At 43.6% G+C, this 19,864-nt stretch overlaps 1 protein-coding gene across 1 annotated transcript in view; it reads right to left on the bottom strand.

Moving 5' to 3' along the window:
* The window catches only part of Grap2 (GRB2 related adaptor protein 2), a 60,188-nt gene that overhangs the window by 11,769 nt on the left and 28,555 nt on the right, over window positions 1-19,864 (bottom strand). Inside the window, exon 2 of the mRNA XM_004845561.3 lies at window positions 5,851-5,942. Coding sequence (XP_004845618.2) covers window positions 5,851-5,928 — 78 coding nt within the window. The 5' untranslated portion in view covers window positions 5,929-5,942. The remainder of the gene's footprint in view (window positions 1-5,850; window positions 5,943-19,864) is intronic.

The following is a 19,864-nucleotide window of genomic DNA, read 5'->3' on the forward strand; positions in this document are numbered from 1 at the left end:
AAACAGACAGCGTTGAGTGTGGAATGAGAAGACTTCATTTCTAGTTCAGCTCTGTTACTAACTGTGTGACACTGAACAAGTGAATTAGCCATCTGAAAAATGGCAAAAATAATAACCTCCAGCAACTCGCAGAGCTGACATGAGCGTCAAATGAGTACTGGTACCTGAAAGTCCTTTTGAAGGCATATATTCTTTTAAAAAATATATAATTCTGTGAAATATGATATCTTTGTGAGGGAGGACTCCTCTGAAGCACATGGAAAGGTTTTTATAAGTTTTTAAAGCATAATGTTGAGCCGGGGTTTAGCTCAGTGGCACCGCACCTGCCTGGCAAGCGCCAGGTCCTGAGTTTGATCCCCGGTACCAGTAAAAAAGCATTATGTACATTTGTTTTGAATGTGCTCATTTGCTCTGAAGAAATAAAAGTGTGTCCCATATTTGAGTTCAAGAATTGCTGAGAACAGAAAACTTTATAGTTTTTTACATCAAATGTGACTGTTGGTCTCACTAAGGACGCGTGGGTATGTCTATGCTGAGGGGGCGATGGGAGAAGCAGAATATCTAGGTCAAAGGAAGAACCAGGAAATGTAGCAGCAGCACCTCACATCCAGTTAAGGAACATGCGAACATGTCTCTCGGTGCCACCACTCCTCGATTTAGAACTTTGGAATCTCTTTCTCCCAAACATGGTGTTTGGCCAGGGTAGCAAATGTCAAATCCAAAGGTGAGGTGAAAGGTGCCATTTGGAAATTGGCTGATTATGGTACTAACTATACTTTGTACTTTGTTCTCTGACCTGAACCAGCTGTAATTTTAGTAATCATGGCTCAGACCCACCTAACCACCTCCTTTAAAAACATTATCCCCTAATGCTGGCCATTTGTCTCCACCACCTGGTGCTTGGTCTGCCTGAGATTGTTTCCAGAGAGCTGAATTTACAGGCTTTTTGTGGTCTGTAAAAGGCGAGGTCTTAAAAAAAAACCTCATTTTCTGTAAAGAAAAGTATTTGGGTGGTGGGAGGGGGGTGGTTTCCTACTACCGTTGCATGCCCAGAGCCCTGTGACTTCCTGTTCTTCTCATCTCTCCATCGATTCAGTTCTCCCTATCTCTTTATCCATCATGTAAACCCAAGCAAGGAGTTCAGTTTAAACCTATGAAGTCTTACACTGAAATTGCTGTATCTTACTTCTTAAAATGTTCCCTAGGAGAATAATTTTCTGGGTAACATGTCCTGAGAATAAGTTATACGTGGGAAGAGAAAGACCAAAAGTACAGCTGGGAAAAAAATTTAAAATTGGGTGGAATTACAGCTCTTACAGGCATAGCAGACATCTGAAGTATTGAGGAAGTTAATTATATAGGACTAACTCTTAGTGCTTTCGGACCACTGTTTTAGTAGAATGAAATGGAGTTGAATTGGACTCATTCCTGAAGCAGGTAGAAATGGACTGGGTCAAGAGATATTTTTCTAAATGATTGGCAAATTTCAGTGGCAGATGCCAATGTAAGTCTGGTGCCATATGTAGCTACAGGTATGGAGGTTTGTGATATGAACATGAAAAGCTGGATTCCTGACTTTCCAAATGTTTCTCCCAGGAAAAGAGAGATGAAATCATTTGGCAGGGCTTCCTTGTCCGCCATATTGTTTACCATTCTGTGCAGAACAGCATCCACTAAACACCTGCAGTTTGTACTCAAGTGCCACGAATACAGAGATGAGTAAGCCCAGGGATTACACCTTGAGAAACATATAGTCTGGAGAAGTGGGTTGTTGCTGAGCTAGCCAGACCCTTTTTTATACTTTTCTAATGAAAATCTCTGTTTCCTCTTAGCACCAAAGGCCAAATGCGAGAAAAGGGCACCCCAAAATGAATTGCTGGGGCATTTGAGAGATGGCCTTGAAAATGACTGTGAGGTTCCTGTGTGTTTTCCATCTCAGGATGGGAGGGGCTGACATTGCAGTTGTAGCCAGGGAGCCATGACATGGGCATTAATGGCCATCATTTGACATTTTGGGAGCTCAGTAACATGCTCTGCATTTTTATCTTTACCACTGCAGCTGTAATGGGCAGAATTTGAAAAGAGGAAGGGGGTTGGCTTTAGGATATAATTCTAAATGAGCATGCAGAAATGCAATTTAGCAATTCAAAAAATATACACTGGGTAAACTATCTGGGGCTGTGACTTTGTTAGATGCTGGGAAGACACAAGATGCACCCGGCATGCTCTGCTCTCAGGGAGCTCACCAGTGAAGGAAGCCACCACTCACCCTCCATCAAACACTGGGGAGGGCTGACTTTCTGCTATTGGAGATACTGAGGAAGAACCAGCCCTTGCCTTGACAGAGCTTAAGTGAGAGGGTAGCCAGTGTGGAAGTAGAGAATTGGGACCCCACAGGGTAAGGTCACAGTGAAAGATGGATGATAGAGGCACAGCCTGACTGTATATAACTGTCAGGTGAGGCCAGATCATGAGTGCCTCAAAATGAAATATGTGTGTGAAATACTGGGGAAGAGCTGAAGAGGGAGGAATTGTTTTGCTTGGTGGTAAGGAAGGAGGAGGATCAATGAAGGTTCCTTGGCACAAGTGATCAAATATGTGTGTGCGGGAAAAGAACACTCATAGTCTAGGGAGAGCCTGGATAGGATGGTGTGTATGTTGCAGGGGAACCTGGGGCCATTGTGTACACAAAAATGCATGTGAGTATGATGAGATTGGACAGGGCATTGGGGCCAGATGGTTTAGATTTCAATCAATTGGTAATGAAGAGCCACTGAATGCTTTTGAGTAAAGAAATGATATAATCTGATTTGTCTTCTAGAAAAATCCTTCTGGGACTATATGTGGAATGACTGAAGGAAGAAGAGACAGGAGGCAATGAGGTCTGCCAAGGGGTTCTGGCAATATTTTGAGCAGGCCGAGGGAGCAGGAATGAATATACTGATAAAACAGTGGCCATTTATTGAGCATCTGTTTAGGGCCAGGACCCTGCAGGATTGATACTCTCTCCACTAATAGAAGAAGACACTAAAGCTCAGAGGGGACAGGCGACTTGGCCCAGGGTCACACAGCTAGTAAACTGGAAGTTGAAACCATTTCTAGTTGGCTGCCAAGCCTGAGCTTCTTTTTACTGTATTGTTTTTGTAGTGAAGAAGGGACTTGAGAGATATCAGGAAAGAACTATTCAGAGCAGAGTATAGTGGTTAGGGTACAGTGTTCAGAAAATAGTGTTCAGACAGAGCTCCACCCAGACACTGGCTTAGACACAGTCTACTTATGTGACCTTGGGCATGTGATTTAATCCCTCATCCTCAGTTTTACATTTGTTAAATGGAGGAAAAAGTAACTCCCTACCTCATGCATTTGCTGAGCTGATGAAATAATGTCTACAAACCAGCTAGCCAGGTGCCAGCCCTGAACAGGAGCTCACGAGATATTCATTCCTGATCACCCAGTTGGTTTGGCAAGGGAGATAGAGAGAACTATGGAGGCTGATAGCTTGGTGACTGACCTCTGGTAACACTTAGAACATAGATAGGAGATGTTATAGTTGGGTCTAGAATGTCCCTGGAGGCTCATGTATGAAAGCCTTGGTCTGATGATGCGATTGAAAGGTGTTAAACATTTTAGGAGGTGAGGCCTAGTTGGAAGAGGTGGATTAGTGGCGGCATGCTTTTGAAGGGTATATGTTGTCCCTAAACCCTTCCTCTCTCTTCCTCTGTTTCTCTCTGCTTCTTGTTCACTACAAGTTGAATGGCTTTGCTCTGCTATCATGTTCTGCCTCATCATAGGCCTAGAAACAATGGAGCCAGCCAACCATGGAGAGAAACCTCTGAAACTGTGAGCCAAAATAAATCTTTTCACCTCTAAGTTGTTTTTCTTGGGTACTTTTTCACAGTAATGGGAAAATTGACCAACACAGGGGAGTAGCTTGTGCGGAAATGGGGGATGAAGTGGACATCAAGGTTTCAGTGGGTCAGGGGGTGGAGTCTAGTGGTGACATCCAGCAGACAATGGAAATGTGGGTCTGGGACTCAGAAGAGAAGCCAGAGCTAGAGTGAGAGTGTGGACTTGAGTGAGGGCAGCTGGCACAGAGGTGAGGGTGAAATCAGAGAAGTGGATGGGGTAGCTCAAAGTGAAAAGAACAATCACAATGCTAAGTGCAGAACCTCAGGGAAGCTAGTGTCTCAGGCTAGAGAAGGGAAAGGACTCAAAAGTGAGACCTGGAGGAGGGCTCAGGAAGAGAGAAAGGGCACAAGAGTGGAGGGTGCCACCCAAGCAAGGGGAGAGAGCCTCCAGGAGAGGGGCTGTCAGCAGAGTCACATTCCATAAGTAGGGTCGCTGGAGTTCACAGGAAGGAAGTCACTAGTGGGCTTTAGGAGGTAAAAGGTAGATTCCAGAGGAGAACGGGAAAAAAGTGGTTCAGTATTGAGAATTTGTCCCATTTTTGGCAATAAAGCAGACAAAAGAAAGTAGGACTGGATTGGGAAGCAGAATTTTTGTTTTTTCCTTTTTCCTTTTCTGGTAAATAAGGACAAGTCAATCAAGATATTAGCTTTTGTTTTCGATGGAAGATGAGGGAAGGAGCTGGCCCCAGGCCTCTTCTGAATGGAAGATGCCCCTGTACGGTTGATAATTACATGGTCACCACACAGCAAGTCCCTTGATGACTTTGGTAAGATCCAAAGAGGTCAAAGCCCTTTTAGCAATATTTTGAGCTTGCAAATCTTCAACACTGAATGCTATTCTTTGCAACCCTATCACTAGATCTTCTGAGTGGAGAGGAGTTAGAAGCCTATGGATTAAGGGTGTTCAAATTCCAAATGAAGCCATTCTTTATGGCTTGTGCTCTGAGGACACTTTCCAAGTCATCCTTTCCCATTCTAAGGCTCTTTGTATAGCATGTGATTCTCCCTGGCAAGACAAGGTTGGCCTTGGTGCGGCTGGGCATCTGAGAAGGCCCATCTGAGCTGCTAAGGACAGGGACCATGCTTCCTGAGGGTGCTCTGAGGGTGCCAGGTAGGGGAAGGATGGCATCACATACTCCCAAATACTCCCTGGAAGGGCTTGCATTCTTTTGCCAAAAAAGGGTGGACTTTAGAAGGCTTCTATGCATGATGCCTGGAAATGTGGGAGAAGCCCAAGGCCACTCCAGCTCCACAAGTGGCCACTAGAACTCAAGTGCAGGTTGCAGACAAGTTTTAAGGAGCCTTTGAGTGGTGAGGTGTCCCTGGCCTTTGTTGAGCCACATCTGGTCCAGCTGCCTCTTCCTGGCTGTGCCTTCTTCTAAGTCCCAGCCATGAGGAACCTGATGGTGCTTGTTGCACTCAGCATGGTCATTCACATCTCTGAGCTTTAGCAAAAGGCCCAAAAGACTTGTTACATTCTTTCTTTAAAATTTATTTTATTTTTATTTATTTATTTATTTTGGTACTGGGGATCGAACCTGGGACCTTGCACTTGTGGGGCAGGTAACAGAACCACAGAGCTAAATCCCCGGCCCTACTTGTTGCATTCTTAACATTCACTCTGCCCATGCATTCCTGCAACCCTCACCTTTCAAAGTGGAATCAATTGTCCCCCCTCACTGAGCACTGAGCCAAGAGCTTGTGACAGCCCTTCTGATGGGTGTATTCCCACTCCAGACCATGAGGATCTCAGGACAAGGTCAGCAATTTAGATCAATTCTTTATTTCTGTCATTTGGCCTGGTGTTTGGCACATGTGAGTAGGGGAAGAATCTGTTGGGTGAAGGTGAGTTTCTCTGTCTAAAAGGAACTGTGTGCAATTTTTCATGTACAAAGACTTGGTGGCCAGACCAGTCCCTGCCCCCCACCCCCCCATCACCTACCTTTAGGACATCTCCAGTGTGAAAGCTCAGTTCATCCTCACCAGAGGCCATGAAATCAAACTTGGCGACAGCTTCCATGTTGTGATGTGAAGCTGGAAGAGAAATAATGCGGTCATTGTGCCATTTTGCTAGGAGAAGGGCCATGGAACAGATGGCCCTGCCTGGCAGTCTCAGCAGCTGGTAGGGCAGTGGTGGAGTGAATGCCTGCCGGCCAGAGAGCAAGACTCGGTTTCCGGCAAGGGCTTGTGTTTGCAACTAGAGCTGTGAGACCCTTTGGGATTTGGTTCCTGGGATCATTCTCTGAATCCCCAGCTGCCAGGAGCAGGAAATTCAGGCCAGCAGCAGCCTTTCCCCTCTCCTTTCATCCTACTTGGCCTGGTCTGGCCTGTCACCACTGCTGGGGCATCTCTGTTTCCAATTGATAAGGACAGAAGGCTTGCTATCAACTTGAGGCCCCAGGGGCTAGGAAGACTGCTCTGTAAACACTGTCCCGAGGCTGTCCCTTGGCAGCTATATTTAACCAGGCGGTGTTAATTAGACAGATGCCATTTTCTCTTTTACATCTGAATCATTTAAGAGAATTAGACAGCATTGGCCAGTGGGGAACTGGAAGTTCTTCTTCCACACATTTCAGAGTAGGAAGCAGTTTGGTCTTTGCGCTAGGAAACTTCAAGCTTGGTCAGATTACTTGTTATGTCGTTACAGCATAAACTACATGCATTTCAGAAATTTTGATTTTAATGTTCCTGAACTGAGTTAAAACCCTGGCGCCTCTGAGTAATCACAGGCTCTGTATAAAGACCAATGAGTCAGCCTATGTACTGCATCAAATACGAAAAATAGTTTTTGTTGTTGTTTTTTAGGAGACTGGAGATGTCATAGAAAGAGCAGGGCAGAATCCTCATTTTGCTGGTAAATAGCTGTATAATCTTGGGCAACCTCTTAAACCTCCTGGAGCCTCAATTTCCTCATCTGTAAAATGGAGATCATTGTATTCAATGAATAAAGTTGTGGGTTGAAATTAAATAACAGATGCAAAGTATTACACAAGATAATTACACAAGGAATATGTATGGTTTTAAAAAAATTATGGGATGAATCTTTCCCCAGTCAAGGCAGCCAGGCCAGATACAGCACAAGTTTCCTCTGAGGTCTCTCATCGCCTATAAACTTTTCTCACTGTAATGTGACACTTAATCTCCAGAACTATCAAATCCTTTGATTCTCTGCTAAGACAGCTTACTGTCAGGGCAAAAACTGGAAAGGCGAGGTTTGGCATTTATGTTTTTCAAAATTTCCCTAAGTCTTAGCCACTTTGGGTGAGTTAACAAGTAACCCTCAAACCCAGTAGACTTTCAGTGATCAGTAAACTGGGGCCACAGTTGTCCTCTCCGTGGGAATTTCTGCCCCAGTAGACAAGATTTAGGTAAATAAGGCAGGTGACAGCAGGCGGCAGAGCATAGCAGGAAGAGCTCAGAGGATTAAAGCAGACTGTGACAGGGTGAAAGCAAGGGGCTCCACCTTTGCCTGGTTTCCCAAGGGTAATTTGGAGTGACGAATATTATCAACCCGAAGGTAGATATTAGCAAAAAATACCTCAGGAATCAAGTAAAATGTCATAGTTGACTCTCTGAGCTTTTTTTTTTTTCTTTACCAGTCAAAACTTATTTCCAAACAGCAATAACACAAAATCACTTTGGGTACACTTTCTTCAAGAGTGGTCCATCTAAGACAGATAAACAGTTTTGTGACCTTGGCTGACCCACTAAACAGGAAGGAGTATTCTGCCCTCCTTCCTTAGTGCTAAATGCCTTTGCCAATTTGATTGACTCTATGACATTAACATGCAAAGCTTTTCCTAATTAAGGCCTTGCCATGGTTTGCAGGGGACTGGCTTCTGTGGGTCACCCTCATGGTATCCACAGTAGACACTGGTCACCTCTAAAGATCAAGTGTCTGGTGAAGGGTCCTGAAAACTATGATCCCATTTCCATGCAAATTTACCTTAATAAGCAGAATAGAGACAAGAGGAGGGCAAATGCTAAACATATCAGAAAGTCACATAAATTAGATTTTAAAAAGAAGAAATATCCAAAGCATGTTCTAGGTGTGACCTTGAGTTTGGTATTACTCTTTGATATTACTCGTAGCTTGGCTCAGGTCTGGGCGCTTGGTCCAGACTGGCTGTAGATCACGTGGATGAGAACAAGACAGAAATAAAATTACTTCTAAATAGTGACACTTCTTTCCTCCTTCCCCCAGGAGGCAGGCAGTGCAGCAAAGCCAGGGGCACAGGCATATCACAGAGCTCCTCAGCTTGTAATATTAATCCTGGCTCCAAAAACCCAATTAAACAAGCCTACTCTTCATGAAATCACTTTGCAAAAAATGTATTTGCTCCCATTTCCATTTATGAAATGAAATCTGTTCAGCTGCTGGTTGGTGGGAGGGAGAAGTGCAAGGTAGGTTGGAGTAGGCTCTGTTTTTGTTCGAATCCCAGGGCTTTACAAACTCCTCCCTTGATGCACCCTCTGTAGCAGAGAATGGCAAATATGTCACCCCCAGGGGTTAGTCTTCTGTCTGATCATTGAAAGGCATGGAAATTTATGTCCATATTTTTCAATATGCACCAGGGAAAAGAAAACGGAACTAATATGGTTTATTCTGTATGTATCAATTTGTAGTATAAGCTGTACCTGGCACCACTACATATCATATCTGGGGGAAAATATATGATGGAGAGAAAAACAAGGCAGCAACAATTGAGAGAGAGAGAGAGAGAGAGAGAGAGAGAGAGAGAGAGAGAGAGAACAACAGCCTTAATTCAAGAATGCAACAGTGCCTTCTCACTGCTGTTTGTAATTTTAGTCTTCTGACCTCTGGGGAAGAGGAAAAGAGACCCTTTTCCAGAAGCCTCACTGATGGATTCCATGTGCTCTCCCTGCCTGTGATCAGCTTTAGAAATGGCTGAAAAGCCACCTGCCACACAGTGTGAGAAGCTGCAGCCTCCAGGGGCAGCCAAGCCACCTCCAGCAGCCTCCCTCCCCCAACTTGGCTGACGATGCCATTTGTGGGGCCCTAAGGACAGCTCTGCTTCTCACCAGCCTGCAACTTCTCACCTCTGCAACTCTCTCACACATCGTCCATTAGCAGCGCTACAACACAGACCTGCTTCACCGCGGGGTAACGTCACACAGGACTGTCCTGATATGATTTTCTCTGCCCTTCCATTTCCATTTAAGCTTCTTTTACCATAAAAAACCCCTGAAAAATATTCAGGCTATACACCAGGAATATTTTTCTATTTCTAAATTACAGTCCACTCAGAGGATGAAAACAAAAAGCAGGAGACAGCTCTTTAAAATTACCTCCATTTGGACGCCAGATTAAGTGGATTTGTTCAGAAACCTACTTATCATCAAAATGGTACTGGGAAAGAAACTTCTTGAACAGTTTCAGCTCCTCCTAAGTTGACTATGAATAGCCAAGGTTTCCATTTTATGAATCTTAAAAAGAGCAATTGCATAACACCACGAAGCTAGGCAAAGATTCTGTCTCAGGACCCAACAAAAGAGGGAGCTGGTCCAAAACTGAATCAGTGATACCACTTCCTATTTTGCCGGGGACAACTCTAATTTGAATACTTGCCCCAGTTTAGGTCGTAATTTAGATAACATAATGTCTTGCAATTTTAAAGAGAGAAAGAGAGAGACATTGCATTTTACAAGTATTACTGGTTGCATATTTATCAGGACACTAGCCACAAATGTAATTTTTATTGGTTTATTTGTGTATGAAGTGAATGATGAAGAGTCTACATTTTAGGGTTTTGGCCACAGATAGGCACTTAGCAAAAAATGTGAAAGTATTTAATGTCACACAATTCAGATGCTTAGAACTCACAGTCTTCTTGCTCTGTTTCTTCTTTCCTTTATTCCCCCCACCTATCTTCCTCTGAGTTGGAGTCTCGCTGTGGTGCCCATGCTGGTCTCAAAAAAAAAAAAGTCAAATGATAAACTTGGGGGCTGAAGCGATCCTCTTGCCTCAGCCTCCTGAGTGGCTGGGACTATAGGTACGTGCCCTGTGCCTGGGGAAATCCACCATTCTTCTGTGAGTCAGGTAAAGCCACTCTTGGAGATGATCAGGAGAGTGTTTCCTCTCCCCATGGAATTGACAAAGTTGGCTCAATTACTTCTCAGAAGTAGGAACCCTTATGCTACCAGGGAAAAATGGTTATAGCTAAGCTCCACTGTACACAATAGGAATGTTCTTGAAAAGTTGTTATGAATAGAGTATTTGTAAATGGAATCATATTAACATGTATTATGGAGGCTCACTGTACAAAGGAACCATGTGGTGAATCCCTTTATAAAATGAAAAGGAAATTTTGTTATGCAAATAACTACCTTTTAATTGATCTGTTTTAAAGTCTAGGTTTTCAGGCATTGAATCTTAAAACAGAGCACACCTGTATATTGCCTCTAGCTCCCCACACTGGGGACCAAATACATATTAGATTCTTCTCTTCTCAACTCTCAAAGCATTTAAAAACACTCTCCTATTGTTAAAGAATATTCATCTTGGAGAATAGACAATATTCGCCAATATTCAACAGCACTCTGGTAGCCAGGAAGGTGGCACTAGATGATAAATGAATGAGCAGAGCTGTATTCCAATAAAATTTTATTTGTAGTCACTAAAATTTGAACTTATATAGTTTTTACATGGCACCGAGTGTTATATTATTTTTGACCCCTCCCATTTAAAAATATAAAAGCTATTTTAGTTCAAAACCAAAACCACGTGATGGGCTGGACTGGGCCCACTGGCTGTAGTTTGTCAAACCTCAATACACACATTTATATTGATGCATACACGCCGGAGATTTAGCTCAGTGGCACCATGCCTGCCTCGCAAGCCCAAGGTACTGAGTACGATCCCCGGTACCAAAAAAATAAAAAATAAAAAGAGAGCGAGAGAGACTACTGATGCACACATTTGTATCTACATCTATATCCTATCTCCCCTTGTAGTGTGCAAGCTTCTTGATAGGAGGGTTGTAGCTTAGTGGACTTAATAATTGATGGACCTGGATTTGAACCTAAAATGTGTTACTTTCTGGGAGCCATTGTTGCCTCATCCATAAATTGGGAGTAACCACATGCATTTTGTGGGATCATTGTGCTTTCATTCATAGCCCTGACACATAGTAGGCATCCAGTCAATGGTGGTTCTTATTCTTTCTCTGTAGATACCCTATAATCCCTAGCCGTGCTTAGTAGCCACTTAGTAGATGTTAGCTGAGTGACTGAAAGCATGACAGATGTCTTGCTATCAGAAGTATAATAACTAGAATTGGTTTCCCCAGGAAGAGGATAGCAGGCAGAAGAATCCATTTACAAGGATCCATTAATTTCCCTCTCCAAGGTGGCCCAACTTTTCAGCAAATTCAGCCATAGGTCATGAAACACACCCACGCTAAGAAGCCTGATTTCTTTAATCCAATAGAGGGCAATGGTGCACCCCAAACCGTCGGCTGCATCTTAGAACTTTTCTTTGCCTCTTTGAGGCCCTATAATCTTTATCTAGACAGATTTGGTGATTGTCCTCATCGTCCTTTGTGAGTTTTAAGGCACATAAACATTAATATTTCAGTCTAGTACCTATAAAATACAGAATTGCTTAGATGGCAGAGAATTAGAAGTCATCTCCTCCCATATGTTTTCTGAGGCTTAAATTCCTTCTGATCATCCCAGCAAGGTAGCCACCATTCACCTCAAGGAGATGCTGGTCTTTTACTCTGCTTTCCATCCTAGGTTAATGATCCCACATTGAAACTCCTATTGTGCGGTGTTTTTAAAAATCCGAACTTCAGAGCTGTGTTTGAGGCCTTTCAGCTTTCATGGGCCTGAACAAGCACAGGAAGCTGAGAAAAATTACAAATGGGCTTTCTTGAAAATTCATAAATACAGGGTGGACAAATACTACCTGTCAGATAGCTACCTGCCAGATGCTGCTTAAATATCCTTTTAGAGACCCAAACCAATCCATTCTGGAAAAATAGAGGTGAGAGGGGAGCTCAGACCTAACCAAGGACTAGGGACTGGCCTTTCTAGATTTTAGCCTCTCAAATGACAACATTTTTGTTTCATTGTACACCAGCAGAATCCCTGCCTACAGGATCCTTTCTAATCAGCTGGTTATGTCAGAAATGTTAACCTTCTCTCTGAATGTCTAACAAGTCTTACGTATTTCTTTACTGTGCCTGCTCTTGAATTATCTCTAACTCATTCCCTGCAGCCTTTAAAATAGAGATCCTCAAATCATTTTTTAGAAAAGCCTAACTTCTGGTCTCTTTGGAGACTTGGATCTGAAGCCAGGTGCAAAGCATAGGGTGGGAATTGCAGCAGCTACAAGCAGCCCCCTGTGTCCTTCTGACCTGGCTGTCACCACCTCGAGCCTGCAGGTAGCCATGTACTTGGGGGTGGCCTGCAGGGTCCCTGCTTCAAGAGATTTGCTTATTTGGTTCGTTTGCTTATCTGGACCTCCCAAATCAGAGACTCTGGGCTATTTACTTTTTGGGTCAGGATCCCAGGAGAACAAACAGCCTTCTCAATGGAACAGGTGCTCTCTTCAGGGAAGGGAAGCATTTCTGATTTTTTTTCCACCAAAGTAAGCAAGGATGAGGAAAATATACCCCACCAAACCATCACTGATTAGTTGGGTGAGATTCTAGTCTCCTCTAAAAGCCTCCATTTTAAGCGCTTTTGTGCATATGGGACATTCTTATTTTTCTCTTGTCCTCGAGTGACTCATTATTTTTCCCCTCCTAAGCCTCAGGAAAGCACAAATCCCCCATCATGAGCGGCAAGGGTGAACTCATGGAACTGGAGGGGGGCCCTCTGCTGCTAGTCGGAGAACAATCATTTATCAGCACTGACCTGCTGGTGCCAGGCTCAGGGACCATGAGCAAGTGGCTTATGAATAGAAGACACCAAGACAAGCCCCCCCTCTCCCATCCATTCTTGTCCTGTGCGCAGGTGTGCTCCTCAAACAACAATTCATCCCCCCTTGCTTCTCTTCTGCGGAATGCCACCAACAGAGCTGTCTCTGATGACAGGCGACTAATGGGCAGCTGGTTCTTGAGTGAGGTACTGAGCTGTGATCTGTCTCTTATCAGTCTGTAAGGACCTGAGGCTCAGCCCATGACCACCCATGTGGCAAGGACAAGGGTGGCTTTACTTGGCCTTACCTTTGTGTGTGTGTGTGTGTGTGTGTGTGTGTGTGTGTGTGTGTTTTACTGGGGATTAAACTTGGGAAGCACCGAGTAACATCCCTAGCCCTTGTTATATTTTATTTTGAGACAAATCATACTAAGTTGTCCAGGCTCGGCTCAAAGTTTTGATTCTCCCACCTCAGCCTCCCGAGTAGCTAGGATTATGGGTGTGCCTGGCTCTGCCCTTACCTTTATTGCAGACCCTCATTCAACCTCTTAGGATCCAGTCTGACCTAGGATCTCCAGCCCATGCTAGACTATTTGGCCTGGACTTGTGATCTCTTCCTAGTTTCCAAATGGAAGCCATCTCCCCAGTTAAAAAGTACTTTTTAGGGTTAGAAGCCAAACAAATATAATATTTTTCATGCTTACAAACTTTACACAACTGGAGAATTCCTCTAAATCCCTTGTATCCTTCTTTAATCAAATTGCTATTTTCCAGGTCTCTGTCTGTCTCTGTGGATTATGGAGATTTCACTGGTCTCAAAGATGCTTTTCTTTTAAAAATTAGCTCCTTTTTCCTGGTTGGGTTTGTTTTAGGGTTTTGGGGAGACACGTGCAAGAGGGAGCAGGCAAGTGGGGAGACAGTCCCCATGCAGGCCCCCCCCCGGCCCTGCCCTGTAACTTGGTGGATGTTCAAGACAAATGCTCAGTCACTTGCTCTTTTGTTTTCTTCCTATTGATTCCTTATTTTTCTTTAAGCCACTGTAGTCTGGCTAATATAATCAAACTTATTTTAGTTCAAGGCTTATCACATTAAATCTCATTTGTCCTCAATTTCTTGGTAAGAGGAATATCTTTTGCTTTGAACCTAATGCACATGTTCTATCGAACTCAAGCGCATTTCTTTTGGGTTTTCCTAACTTCCCACTCTCTGCCAGGTGAGGTGGCCCCAGCGGTGGTATGCTCACTGGACTTGGACTTGAGGGTCAGATGGACCTAGTTTCAAATCAAGGGTCCTGTTGCTCACTTGGAAGCTGGGGAACCTTATTTGCTCTGTGCCTCAGTTTCTTCTCCAGGAATTCTATTCCTGTCTCTGTCTCTCTCCTTCCCTCTTTCTGCCAGTTTTCTTGCCTTCCCTATTATCAGCTTTCCCCACAATATATTCTGCATTTTTCAAGTTCCTTCAAAGTCCCATGACTTTGCAGGAAAGAGGATGCAGAATGCTTGGCTGTCCAAAGCATTTTTGTTTGCTTGTTTGTTTTTGTTTTGCATTTTGGTAATCTACCAATATTTCTCATAAAGAAAAAACAATTTCAAAGCTGTTTTGAAAAAGTGTAAATCAGTCAAGCATATGCTCCTTTTCAGCCTTTCAACCCCCATTTCCCTCACTTTTCCTGAGCAGCGCTAGCTTTTCTCGACTGGCAACAGCGCCTGTGCTGCAGCATTGCCCTCATCCAAGGAGCAGGGGGGGAGAGAGAGAGAGAGAGAGCGAGGGAGAGAGAGAGAGACCAGCTGAGGGGACATGGCAAGGAGAAGCATGGTGGTGATCTAGCTTCTATACACTGTCGTCCACCCTGAGCTCAGTCAACGCATTACTGACTTTAAACAGAAAGCACTTGGACAGCCACAGAGGGGACACAGCACTCGAGCTCAGCCAGTGTCTGAAATACCAGCCAGCTAAGAATAAGTTGGTATTTATCAGTGTGGTTCATCAGGTGCCAAGGGCTTTACAAACCATCACCCTTAGCAATGTTTGTTATTATTAGCATCTGCATTTTATAGAGGGGACATGGAAGCCAGAGATTAGAGTACAAGGCTGTGTGCACTCTTTACTTTGTCACTCTGCCTCAAGACCTCGTACTAGGAGTTGAGGATAATTGCTAACTAGCTTAGGTTCTCCGAACATTCCTAGGCGGCTGTCCTTCAGCCAGGGAAGTGGCAGCACCAATTCGCACCCAGGAAATTCAAGCCCATTACTTCTTGGTCACAGAGGTGAGTGCTGCAATAAACCTGGCTGACTTTGGACCTAGCGATCACGTGCTTTAAGGCAACTGCAGACACAGCAGCACTGTCAGTTCATCAACTTACGAACTGCTGCTCCTTCCCTTCCTTTCCTTCCTCCTCCTTTTCCCTCATCCCCATCTTACCTTTCCCATCAACTTCCCCCGCAATATAGTCTATGTTTTCCAAATTCTTTCTTTTTCTCCTTTAAACATTAGGAACTTGCCATGAATCTAATTCGAAGAAGTGTACCTAAAATGCTTTGGTTATTATTTTCTTCCACTTTTCTTATTAAAATGACACCACAAAAACATCAATCCAAAAATAACAACAAAAACAAAACACAAAGCCCGCGGAGCTGCTGTTTCTCCCAGCCCCTCTCTGCTGTGGGGCTGAGGCATTGCCTGCCGCTTCCTCATTTTATCCTTATTGTTTCCTAAAGCAATAACAGTTGTCCACAGACACACCAGGAATCCCGCTGGCAAAACCAAACAGAAATGAAGTATTCACAATACCACACAGCATCAGAAACCATTTAATGGCCCCTACCAGAAGGGCAAGAGGGTTAAGATGAGCGTGAAAGGCAAGAGATGCAAAGACAGACAGACTGACTGACAGACAAAAATTTTACAAATCTCCAGATATCATTTTTTTCCCACTTCCCATTTTGTATTCACATCATGATTTCCCTCCAGATATATTACCAGGATTTTATGGGGCCTTTATGTTCTCTTTTTCTTCTCTTCCCTTCTGTTTACTTCATGTTTGTTTTTATTGATTTGGGCTGTGAAATCTTGATTTATTTGTCATATATATAAAAGCTTCCATCTTGCTCTGTTGTCACCAGACCGGTGGCATCGTTTATAAATTTGCTCAGCATCCACTTCCCTTTTCCTTATTCTCCATAGAATAAGGGCTACTGTAATTCTTTGTGGGCAAAGCATGAAAGTGACCACAGCTACTTGAATCTTTTTGTCACTCATGTTCCCAAGTCTTCACTTATTATTGGAACCCTGGTCATTTTTTAAGCTTACCAATCTCAAAGCTTGCAAAAATGAACATGAACTCATAAATCACTGAGCTCACTTTCCCTGATAAGCCTCTGAAAAGTTAAGAGTAACGGCATTTTTATATAACAAGTCACCTGGTAAAGGTACTAAAAAGTTGGCTAATCAAACGGGTGATGGTGTAAATACCTTTCATCAAGTGAATAATTAGAATTTTCTTATTTTTGAACAATTCAGGTCTTCCTGACTTGAGTTTGGTTAAACTAAGGAATACCTCAGTATGTCTTAAGACAGGTCTCTTTCTTTTCAATTGCTAGGTTTGATCAAGGAGGGCCCCAAATCCCATGTTCTCAACCTTAGAAGCAATTCAGAAAGCAGGTGGTCTTCCCCAAACTCACTGAGATGACAGAGACATGGCAGTTAGTGGAAAGGGGTGTTGGAAAGAATGTGCTAAACGCCTGGTGAAGCGTTTATGCTAAACCAAATTCATTTTAGTCCGAATTCTGTCCTAAGAAGTAAAAACCAAAAACCATCACAATTGTGGTTGTTTTGGAAAGTAAGCAACAACTACAACCAAAAGCCAGGTAGGTGTTTCCATGCCACATTCCCACCCGTGCTACAGATATACAGGGGATCACATATATCTTTTCTGACTTTCTTCTTGCTTTTGTTCCTCACCTTTGACTAATTATTCAATCTATCACAGTCCATTCTGATTGGCTTTCTACTTCTGCCCTCTGGCTATATATTTTAACTTTTTTTTTCCACAAGTGAACCTCATGCCTTTTTGGGTTTTTATTCCGTAATAAATGGACATGGACTTTGGAGCCAGGGACAGCTGAGTTCAAATTCTAGCTCCTTCACTCACCAGTGGTGTGACCATCAAGCCAATGGATGGTCTCTCTCAGAACTCACTTCCTTCATCTAAAGTCTCCTTTCAAAAATTTTTTCCCCCAGTACTGCAGATTGAACCCTGGGCCTTCACACTGAGCTACATCCCCAGCCCTTTATTTTATTTTATTATTCTTAAGACAGGCTCTTAAATTGCTAAGTTGCCTGGGCTGGGCTCAAATTTGTGATCTTCCTGCCTCAGCCTCCCAGAGTGCTGTGATTACAGGCATGGACCACCATACCCAGCTTCCTTCGAAGTTGACATTAACCCATTAATCGACATTCTATGAGTATCAAGTTCAAACCCATAAGATTAAGCATTGATTCATCCCATCTAGCTTCATTTTGTCCTCTAGGGTCTTATGAAGAGTATAATCAAATGCTTTGCTGACATCCTGCTGTCCAGGCCCAGGGCCCCACCAGAAAGGAAATACAATTCAACAGGGTCAACTCCTCCTGTAGGGCCATCCTTTGGAGAGGTGCCAAGGGGAAGAAACTCAATCACTCCACTTGTTATTGTGTCCTGTCCCTTCCTTGGGGTCCTCTTTTCTGAACCATGGGATTTTTTTTTGGTTATGTCTTTGAATAGGCTGCTGTCACCTTCCCGAGCCCCTGTTCTTCCTCCACCCTACTTCCCCTGCATGATAAAGTGAAGACCTCAGTGTGTTGAAGCTTTCTGACACACACACTTTCAGAAGGTCATTTCCCATTCACCATCTGTCAGTGTCACACTGTCATGTGACCTCCCAGATCCTCGAAAGCCTTTCTCATCATGTTAGGCCTTCGGCAATCTCTCCCCATCCCTTTTCTCAAAATTAACTTCAGAATTCCACCTACATGAGGCCAACATGCCATCGTAAATGGCTTCTTATTGTTCTGTAAGTACTGTGTCTGCATTCTTGCCTCAGCTTTAGTCCTTCTGCTATCTAACTCACACCACTGTATATGATTGTGCAGGCTGTTCACTTGCTGAACCTGTAGTGGGGGCTGAAATCCATCCATTGCTCTTCCAATCAAGCTGAGTCCTCATGTGGGCTGCATATGTCTAGAGTTAGGGACACGTTTTTCTCAAGGTACTTAACTGCTCCTTCACATCCTTACTTGAGGCCTGTTCCCATCATACCCTGTGGTCTAGATCTCACCTATTCTTTTGGGGGACCTGATATATCCACCCTTTGTCTAGTACACCTGCCATGCTGGGTGAGGTGGCAAACACATGGGCTCTGGAGTCAAGGTGCCAGTTCTCAAACCCTGCCTCTGCTACTATCTAGGTGATCCCCAGCAAGCTATTTAACTTCTCTGAGCTTCCATTGTATTACCTTAAAAATAGGGATAATAAGACCGGGGCTTTAGCTCAGTGGTTCTGCTGCCTGCCTCGCAAGTGCAAGGACCCAAGTTTGAAATCTGGTACCCCCCTGCCCCAAATAGGGATAATAACAGTGCCCGCTTCATGGTCTTGGAAAGAAGTTGTGAAGTAGTCATTGAAATCAGACACAGGGCCCACACTCAATAGGTGGTAGCTGTTGTTACCTTTTTGCATATTTCTCAATGGCTAACCACTATCAAAATGTCTTATGCCCAGGGATGTAGCTCAATGGCACCTCACAAGCTCAAGGTCCTGAGTTCAATCCCTGGTAGTGGGAAAAAAAAGAGAAAAATGTCTTATAGCTCCCAGGAGTATGAATGGGAAAATTGTATACCTCTATAAGCAGGGTTGCTAGATAAAATACAGAATGCCCACTTAAACTTGACTTTCACATCAACAATAAATACTTTTTTTCTTTGTAGGACTGGGATTAAACTCAGGATCTCACATTTGCTAGGCAAGCATTCTACTCCTGCGTCATGTTCACAGCCCATGCTACTTTTTAATTTTGAAACAGGGTCTCTAAATTGGCCAGAATAGCCATGAACTTGCCATCCTTCTGCCTCAGCCTCCCAAGTAGCTGGGATTACAGGCATGTGCTGCCACAGCTAGCAATAAGTAAATTTTTAATATGGACATATTCCAAAGGGTTGTCTTTGCTCAAAAATCTCCAAGTGGTAGGTTGGAGCATTGCGGAAAATATGGCAAGGAATCATTTGCTCTTTCCACCCTCTCCTCCTGACTTTCCCTGCTGCCTTCACCTCCCTCAGTGCCTATTCTGCAAGATCTCTCCCATGGGAACTGGGGAGTGGGCAGGGCTTTGGGATCAGATCTGGAGTCTTGGGATGAAGCATTCAGAGGTTCTCATGAAGGCTGTGGTTTGCATGCAGAAGTGCATATTCTTATTCATACATCCTGTGAGCCACCAAATATCAAAGTTCCTATTTTCTCTGCCTGTCTTGTGTGATTTGCTGTTTTGTGTAGGTCAAAGGCATGCTCTCACCATTATGTACTCTGTAATACTATGTGGTTTGATAAGGAGGTTTTCTGTACTGGAAATTCTGTTTTTACAACTGACTTTTCTTGTAATCCATATTCGTGGCAAAGCAGGAATCCTCCAAGCCCTCTTGTGTATTCAGATATTTCTCTTGCGATTATTCTGGCATTTCACATTGTTATTATAAACTTCAGTATCTATTTCCTCATACCTATAACTTGTCAAAATTTCCCATGCTTGGCACTTGCACCACAGTACAAAATTCCTGGGCACCAGCCCCAGTCAATTATTAGTAATCCCATCATGTAGTCACCAGGTTGACATTTGCCTGTATCGCCCATGTATCACCCAGTCCTGCTGACAAATCGGTGATACCTCCTCCTTTCTTCATATGATTTGTGCCTTCCTAGTACCTTGTGTCTTCCTGGAACTATTTTAGAGGAAGTTATTAAACCATCAGCTGTACCAAATGTGGCTCTGTTCTTTTCACGATCTTCTCTTTTTATATCTTTCTTTCCAAATCCTCTATTACT

The sequence above is a fragment of the Heterocephalus glaber genome, unplaced genomic scaffold (assembly GCF_053883595.1).
Source record: "Heterocephalus glaber isolate CG9 unplaced genomic scaffold, H.glaber_assembly_v1.0 deba00001444, whole genome shotgun sequence".
NCBI lineage: Eukaryota > Metazoa > Chordata > Mammalia > Rodentia > Bathyergidae > Heterocephalus > Heterocephalus glaber.